This window comes from Brachypodium distachyon, chromosome 3, assembly GCF_000005505.3.
Source record: "Brachypodium distachyon strain Bd21 chromosome 3, Brachypodium_distachyon_v3.0, whole genome shotgun sequence".
Taxonomy (NCBI): Eukaryota; Viridiplantae; Streptophyta; class Magnoliopsida; order Poales; family Poaceae; genus Brachypodium; species Brachypodium distachyon.
Window position 1 is genome coordinate 58,456,224 of NC_016133.3, and position 8,337 is coordinate 58,464,560.

The window sequence follows — 8,337 nt, forward strand, 5'->3', positions numbered from 1 at the left end:
CTGGAAGCACGACTAGCAAGTATGAGCCACTCTCTCTAAGCGAATGGTCAGAAATAACATGGCTAAAGCCACAAGGTAAGAAAGTACATTCTTCGTAAGCTCCGCAGTCAGACCAATCGTATTACCTTCATCCTGCATCATTGAGAAACACTTTGTTCGGAGCGATGCAGCGGATTCCCTCCATCCCAGTTTAGATGCTTTTGAAAAATATCCAATCCCAAGAAACAGTTAAAACACTGGAAGTAGGAGTTAATTGCATGGTAGGAAGTGCATCGCTTCAATAAAGCACGTCTCCACGCCGTAAATGTCGTATTAGAAAAATCTCCGATGTACTAGGAGTACATATCACACGAAAAAGCTAACATTTGCATGTACCACCGCAGGAAAAAAAGAGAGGTTGATCACATCAAATTTTCGCTTCCTTAGCTACTGATGTACCGCACACCCAAAGAACACTTATCACATCTAAATCATATGTTAAGCTGCAGATGTAGTCAAGAGTGTCAAAATAGTTTATCGCGAGAAACTCAAAACAAAACAACCAAAAATAATTACAGCGGCTCCAGATGTTTGGCGATGCCAAAGATCACTACCATTCAATCTCCAAAGCCTTGGCAGATACAAAACTCTAGCTACGCAAGTGCTGAAGCTGAGGAAAACTGTTTCCAGGAAAGTACGGATATGACTAACATTTACAGCAATTACAGCAGAATTCCATTCCTCTCACAATTCACATAATCACAGGGATGAATCAATCAGTGAGTTGTATATCCTAGCACGGACACGGGGTGTGAAACAATGCCTGACTTCCACATGCATTTGCCACTGCAAACAAAAGGACCGGTAGTTAATTTAGCAAGAAAATAAGCTGCAATAGAGAAATTGATTGGAACTTTAAAGACAGAGTTGTAGTGTACATACAAGTTCACAAGACACTGATGTCACTGTGAGATCTCCTTAAGGATCTTACTGCCATGATAATTGCTTGTATGACGATGATCTTTCAGCATCCCAACTACCTTCAGGTTCCTTCCTCTTTATTCCTACACCTGGCATTTGGTACATTCTTGTTTGCTCCTCCACAAAGGCTGGTGGAGGTGTCACCACATTTGGTCTGCTCAATAAAGCTAATCGTTCATCCTTCCCTTCTACATCTATACTTCCAGGGCCAGAATTAAGATCAAGCCCCTGTCTTCTCCATTTCCAATTGCTGTCATGTCCATCCCTGCTGGTACCTTCAGTAAGGTTCATTGCATACTGCCTTGCATGCTGGACAGGTAAAACACCTGTTGACCCAACATGTGATGGAACAATGGTTGGAAAATATGGAACTCCTGCAGGTGCAGCATTGGCATATGATGTAGATCCCATGGGAAACCCTGTAGTTGGAAGGTGAACACTTGGAGTGAAAGGAAATCCTGCATATTGATATGCAGGAGAGTGAAACACCATGGTGGGTGATGTGGAAATAACTGGAGCCCTGCAGAAATCACTTCTAAACTGGCCACCATCTGCAGCAGGCGCAATGAACCTCTGGGTTCCAGGTGCTGTATCAATTGGGTAAGGCTGTTCTGCTCTAGCAGGCAAAAATGACTGTACAGCTACAGGAGCACATGAGTTGGCAGACCCAAACCATGGTGACATGTTGCTCATTTCAGCACTGCTCATTCTAACACCAGGAACTTGAGGTAGGAACGGTATACTGCTAGAACTTTTAGACGATAGGCTCCTTTGTGCAAGTTCTGCACTGGCTTCATCAAGGCATGGCCCATTATTAAGATCAAAGAAGTTTCTCGAGCTATTTGTACCAGTATTCGAGGGAACTCCTGGCAAAGGTCTTGCTGGCAACAACGTGACTTCAATTCTGTGGGAAGCATTTGACATAAATTGGCTATTCTCTGCAACTTCATCAGCCCTATTCAAATCAAGTTCAATGCCAGCACTTTGTACACGACCATTGAGACTTCTGCTGTTGCCAGATTCAGAACCAATTGTCTGAGCAGAACTCTGTGAGATATCATCCTCGAGAACCTGGTCATCTGCTACGTTCAGATCAATGTCAAACGCTGGGCGAGACTGCTTGCCTGCATTATCAGATACTGCAGTATCAGGTGCAGTGAGAAACATCCCCAAAACCTTTCGTGGTTCCGCCGGGCGAAATGCACTTGTAGCTGCCGAGCCTTTCCATCCAGCATCAGGCTTCACTCTTAGTAGGTTCTCAGGAGGAACAAAAGGTCCTTTAGCTGGAGCAGCTACTGTAATTGCGGCAGGCAGACCACTTGAAATAGGTGAGACGAATGGAGAAAGACCAGGTAAATGAATTGAAGAAGAGCATATAACAGGAAAAGTAGCTGGTCCAGAGTGATTCCCTTCATCCCCAAGTTCATTCAAATCAAAATCAAGCTTAGCTGTACCATTGGACTTGGCCTTGGCAGCTACAGAAGAACCCTCATCTGACGAGACAAGGTCCTCTTTTCCACCCACATCATCACACAGTTTCTTTGAACTTTGCCTTGCACTATGCTCATTATCCGGAGATGTCAGAGCTCGAGGTTTTACATGACTACTGAGTTCACTTGAACTGCCTTTTGATTCTTCAACCATACCATTCCCATTTGCTGGACCAGGGGGCAATACTGCCGGCAGAACTAGTCTGGTAACATCAGCTGAAGTGGAACAAGGTTGTTCCTTCTTCTCATCCTCTTTTGGCACTTTAACAACCAGACCATCAGCATTTTTTACGTCCTCATTCGAAGATAACAATGAAGGCTTCGAAACAAATTTACCAGCCGTACTGTCAGTAGATCTATCATTGATCTTTAAATGATCTGGTAGAACAAGAAGATGCTTCTGATCAGAACTAGAAACAGAACCATCTTCAACTTTTTCACGGACAGTTACTGCATTCCTAGGTTCACTTACAGATGAACTCCTACTGAACTGTGTATCAATCTTAATATCAGCTGGTTGTCTGACACTTGACTTCTGATCACCACCACCAAGTGAATCGACTGAAGAGGGTATATGAGAACATTTGTTTGCACACTCAACTTCATGGCTTCCAGTATTAGCTGAAGATTCAACGGCTTTAGAATCAATTCCAGGCAAAGGAGATGGCCTAGTAGATGTTGCGCCTTTACTGCCATGTGACGATGAGTTAGTTCCAGAGTCCCTAAGGTGTTGTTCTTCCTTTGCAACAAAAGAAACATTGCTTTTGTCTTCTTTCTCAGATATGTCCTTCTCAACGTCATCTGACGGCCCTGAGTGCTGTGACGGGCCCGCATCACATTCTACTTCTAGCTTCCCAATACTTTTACCTTCACAGCCGAGTTCATTTACAGGTGGTTTTCCAGGTGAAGTGGATGGCATAACCAATTCAGATCTAGATACTTCTCCGGCAACACTGGCAAGAAGATTCATTGCTGTATCATCTCCAGCTTGCATGGAATGACTAGCTTCAGAATACTTGATTTCAATCAAAGCATTCAAAGGGTTGAACGAGTTCCTCACCGTGGTTTCACCTATGCAGATGTCTTTTTCATTCACATATAGTGAACATGGACCTTGTGATGCAGATGCATCCTTACCAGCTTCTTCAGCTGTCCTGCTGCAATCACCATCCAACACACCACAAGATGATTTATCACCTTCCTCCGAACCTGTAGCTCCTTCAATATGATTGCTTCGTGCAGGCTCAGCATTAGCATCAGAACCTAAATGAGGTCGAGAATGTTCAGTCTTCATTTTCACTCTACGGTCATTCTGTTCATGCTTATCTGCAAGCACGGGAGATGAAGCTCTACTTCCAGAAATTGATGGGTCCTCACAGGAGGCCCCAATTGTGCTCCTACCAGGGCTACGACCTGGATTTGGAAACCGAACAATCAATCTGTGACTATTGACATGATCTGACAGTGTCTCACCTCCTTTCTCACATGCCATACCAGATTGTGAAGATCTTTCCTGCAATAAAGAGCGGTCAAGTGGACTGGATCTTCCCAAAGCAGCTTCCTTCTGGAATCCAACTTCCTTCTTCACAAGCCCATTGTTTGACCTCCGATGGCCACGTGCAGAGCTTCCAGAGATTTTACTGGCATTAGCAGAAGCAGCAGTTGACCTCCGTGCGTCGTCCTTCATAGGACCAACTGTTTTTCCATGATCACTAGAGCATGACTGACTGTTATTAAGTGATTGGCTTGAACTGCAACTTTTCTCCTCTTTCACTGAAGGAAAATCAGGGCCACAGGTCCCACCAGCTGAATTGCAGGGTGGATCCTTCAAGTTGGTTGTAACATTTGCTGGTTGAATGTGTTGCAATTTTGAAGAGGCAGACGTGAAAGGATTTGACTTCGCAGCAGCATCAGCAGTACCAGGTTTAGCACTCAAAGCCTTTGGTGAAGAAAGTTGAGACAGCGGATTTCTTGGACTGGGTTCACTTGAGCCACTTCGTCCATTTCCTGCACTGGAAATTTCTGGAAACACCGCTTTCCCAGACCAGGAAATAGCTGGACCTGATAGTACAGGTTTTGCATCAGTCGACTTCATTTCAGCATCAACACGTTTCTTCCAGTTCTCAACAAGACACTTAGCCTTTTTCTGTATCTCCGGATTTTTATGGCTACGCAGATGATTTACAGATTTCCCAATACTGCAACTTTGTAAGGCGGTTAGACTGATAGGCAATTTTGCTAGTGCACGAAGCAGGGCCAGTATAAGATCTTCAATAGGCTTATCAGTATCTTTAGGACTACCCCCTTCACCAGACTTCCCTTTGTGAGTCTCTTGAAGCCAATCATTCAAGACAGGAAGACCCCTTAGTTGCATAAATCTGTTTAGGCAATCAGGACTTTCTGTAGCTGCGATAATATCTGCAAGCCTTACTCGATCGGCAAAGTCCATTTTCCGTTCAGTTTGATCGTGATGGATGAAATGAACTAGCTTCTCGACTGCTTCAGCATGAGGAAGTCCACTCTTTTCTGTTATTTTTGCGATTACCAACTTCATATTGTCCCCCTTAAAGTTTCCAGGCTCAGTGTCATCGTCCTTAAGGAGGCAATCACGGTCTCGCTTAGCTGGATCAATTCCTTGCTCAACTCTGTCCCTCTTCTTCCCTTTGGATGGACCACAATTTTGTGCACCATCTGAACTAGCCTTCAACTGCTGGGAAGCTGATGGAACATTTAGCCGTTTAGGTGAGTGACCACCAGACTGCACTGCAGCATGCATTTCTAGCCTCGTTCTGTATAGGAGCCGATTTACTTCTTCCTGTCGTTCCTGGCCATAAGTTGTGCACATGAAGTGGAGAATATAATAGAAAGATAAAAAGAAGGTAAGTGTAGAACTTACGTCGATATAATCCCTGTCGGTAAGCCACCATAAACACTTGTTATCAATATCATACACACGCCAACATGCAAATGAAGAAATTCCAGATGACAGCTCAGCACCTTTACGTAAAAAGGCAACTTTACAAGGATGGAGCAGTGAGACCGCAGATGTTTCGTCCTGGTGGAAAGAGAAGAAGATCTCGTTTGGAGCAGCGTTCAGCTGTATGCCCTTGTTGAGCTCAACGTCGGCAGGTCTATAAAGCCAACTTACACGTAACTTGGGATAGCCTCCTTGCTGTTTCTCAATCAAACGTATCAATCCAACGAAAGGAGGAACATCAACAGCACGGAAAAGAGCACAATCGCCGACACGGATCTCCCGTCCGTCCTGAAAAATAAATATTATTATTTATTTGTGGGACAAAATAATATAAGAACAACAAGCATAGTTTAATACTCCAGAAAACATGGACTGAAGAAGTATAGCCTGGCTACATTGTATAAACAACAAGAGAGAGAACAAAACATAACTGAACTGATAAAGCACAAAATAATCAAGTTATGTGCTTTTGCCAAATCATTCATTCAACAGGGTCGGCTGCGGAAACTTCACAATTATTGCACAAGCACAAGACTAGCAATGAACAGCTTTATTTGTTTCAGACGTAACTAATTTACTTCTATTTTAGTTTTATAAAATGTTCATAAAAACCAATGAACTGATCTGTATTGACATGTAAGCTCAATAGAAATAGACGTGCAGTGCAGCCCATGTGGTGGCCCAATGTAAGCCAGATTGCACCTGCCAGCGGCACACACAGCTATCTAGGGTCTCCTCCACAACTTGTCTCAACCAGAGACGCTGCGCAGGATGCTGCTGATCTTTGTTGCCGATTTGCCACATGTCCTCGCCATTGTTTTTATTATATATATAATATATATGTGCTGTTAATGTGCTAATTTGTATTGCCAAGTGCCCTAGTTAGATATTACATGCATTCACATAGGAGAAAAGTATGTACTCCACTACTTCCTCTCTTTTTTCAGTTTAGCTAAACTTGTATAGTTAGAAAAAATGAAGCAAATAATAGAACGGATTGGTTTCTCGACCAATTGATTCAAGCTCGAATAGGATCAAATCTAAACTTGTCAAAACATGTCTTCAAAAATAAAAAAACAATTAAAGAAAAATTTATAGTGATGTGACAGGCATTTATTCCCAAGCATATGTTGCTAAGTTATGTTAATGGAGGCTTGATATATCTATACACTACAATTATGTCGTCTGCGATCGTCTTAGTGGCCATCCTATAAAGATGAAAACAAATTCCAGGCAGGAGCTGAACAACAATTTGAAGACACTAGCAAATTCCAAAGTGATTCCATTCAAAATAGGCACCTTTATGAAGGAGTCAGGCGAGACCGGCCGTGGAGAACGGACGAACTCCCGCTTCTGCGCCGCAGCTGGGGGAGTTGTCGGCGCCGGAGCGTGAGAGATCGTCACCGGTGGATGAACAGACGAGCCGCAAGTTGGAGCAGAAGCTGGTCCGTGTGCTGATGGTAGAGCTGCCTCTAGGCGAGTTGCTGCTGGCCACATGTGCCGGACGAGACGCCGCCTGTCGCCGCCGCACCGCTCACCGCCACCTCCGCGCACGGCAGCGCTGCATCTCCTCCCCAGCCGCCGATCCCTCCGGCGCCGCGCCGCACCATCACCAGATCGCCGGTAACCCTAGCTAGCGCCGAAACCCTAGATCCGCGGGGGCACGCACCTCGTCGGTGCCATCCGAAACTCGCCTGAAACCCTCACCACCTATACCCTCGAGCGAACCCGCCGCCGGGGGACAGGCAGGCGGAACCTCGGAAGCCCGAATTTCTCACCCCCGATCCGGCCGGCCCCCGAATTGCGCGCGGAGTCGAGCCGGCGCCAAACTCGAGGGGGATTCCGGGGTGGGGCCGGAGCAGCGGGATGGGGTTTGACCGCGATCCGAAGCAGGGAGCAGGGGAGAAACGGCGATTTGGGGATTGGGGGTCGGGGGCAGAGATCGCGGCAGAGACGGCGCGCGAGGTCGAGAAGGGGATGGATGGATTGATGGATGTCCTGGGGGGGCTCGAGAGTGGGAGGAGAGGAAAGCAGGGGCGTTTCCGTCAATCCACACACTCAAACTCCCGGCAGCAGCCACAGGAGACTTTCCCCGTTGGGAACGGCGTGCGCGGTGCGCCACGCGATCTTGACACTCTCTTCTTTTCCCTTCCGGCAAGTTGCGGCCAGTTTTGTGTTTTCCTTTTTTGAGCTGGGGGTGTGGTTGTTGCGTGTCGCTGCGGGTGGGGCCAGTGTTTTGACTTGGAGTATTGTATGGTGTGTAGGGCAGTGCAGTGCCATTCTCACTGCTGCTGTTGTTTCAGGCTTTCCAGGAGCTGTTGTGCCGACAAGATTGATCAGCATGGCTGAGCGTGCGTGCTGCCACGCGTTAACATTGCTCGGAACCGACCAACTCGGATTCAGCAGCATGATACGGCGAATGGACGGAAGTGAAAAGAGGTGTGGGAATGAAAAAAATAATGTTAAAATCGAAAAGAAGAAAGAAATTCGAGGAAATTGAACCATGGGCCAATGAGGCGGACACTTCGGGCCGGCCCAAACTGCGGATAACGTGGCGTTCGTCAGGCCCAGATCCCAAGCAAGGTTGGTTCCAGAATAGGCCCAAGGCCCAACCCAAAACCATCTCCGTCCACTTCCCACGGTTCCTTTTGCCAGCCCGTGGGGGCCAGATCCTAGGAAAGAAAGAAGGAAGCCGGCCTCTGCTGCTTTTCCGCGTGTTGTCGTCCTCGTGGCTCCCTTCCTTTCTCGTACGCTCTCCCTTCCTTTATGGAACTTGCGCGTCCCGGGACCAACATTATTCCCGCACTACGGTTTAGATCCCGATCTCTTTACCCATCACCGGCCAGCCATGTGTGATGGGTGGTGGTGCCCCCCGTTGGGTCATCGTCGTACTGTACTAGATCTCGCACC

General features: G+C 46.4%; 1 protein-coding gene across 2 annotated transcripts; it reads right to left on the reverse strand.

The window, feature by feature from the left end:
- Positions 1 to 456: 456 nt before the first annotated feature.
- On the reverse strand, positions 457 to 7,450 carry LOC100824814. 2 transcript variants are annotated; one of them, XM_010237828.3, is made up of 4 exons: positions 6,727 to 7,450; positions 5,347 to 5,715; positions 922 to 5,265; positions 457 to 825 (listed from the first exon to the last, which is right to left on the reverse strand). In XM_010237828.3, exons 1-3 carry the CDS (start codon positions 6,922 to 6,924, stop codon positions 967 to 969), a joined length of 4,866 nt encoding a protein of 1,621 aa, XP_010236130.1. In that variant the 5' UTR covers positions 6,925 to 7,450; the 3' UTR covers positions 457 to 825; positions 922 to 966. The 2 variants fall into 2 exon arrangements, with proteins under 2 accessions (XP_010236130.1, XP_010236129.1); XM_010237827.3 differs by having other exon boundaries at positions 922 to 5,274; positions 6,727 to 7,449.
- Between the last annotated feature and the right edge of the window lie 887 nt (positions 7,451 to 8,337).

What these genes read in the sequence shown, in the direction of transcription:
- LOC100824814 (XM_010237827.3), bottom strand. Translation starts at nt 6,924, where the DNA reads ATGTGGCCAGCAGCAACTCGCCTAGAGGCAGCTCTACCATCAGCACAC. An exon ending in CGCCTGACTCCTTCATAAAG is followed by an intron (nt 5,716 to 6,726) that starts GTGCCTATTTTG and finishes TTTATTTTTCAG; the next exon opens with GACGGACGGGAGATCCGTGT. An exon ending in CCGACAGGGATTATATCGAC is followed by an intron (nt 5,275 to 5,346) that starts GTAAGTTCTACA and finishes ACTTATGGCCAG; the next exon opens with GAACGACAGGAAGAAGTAAA.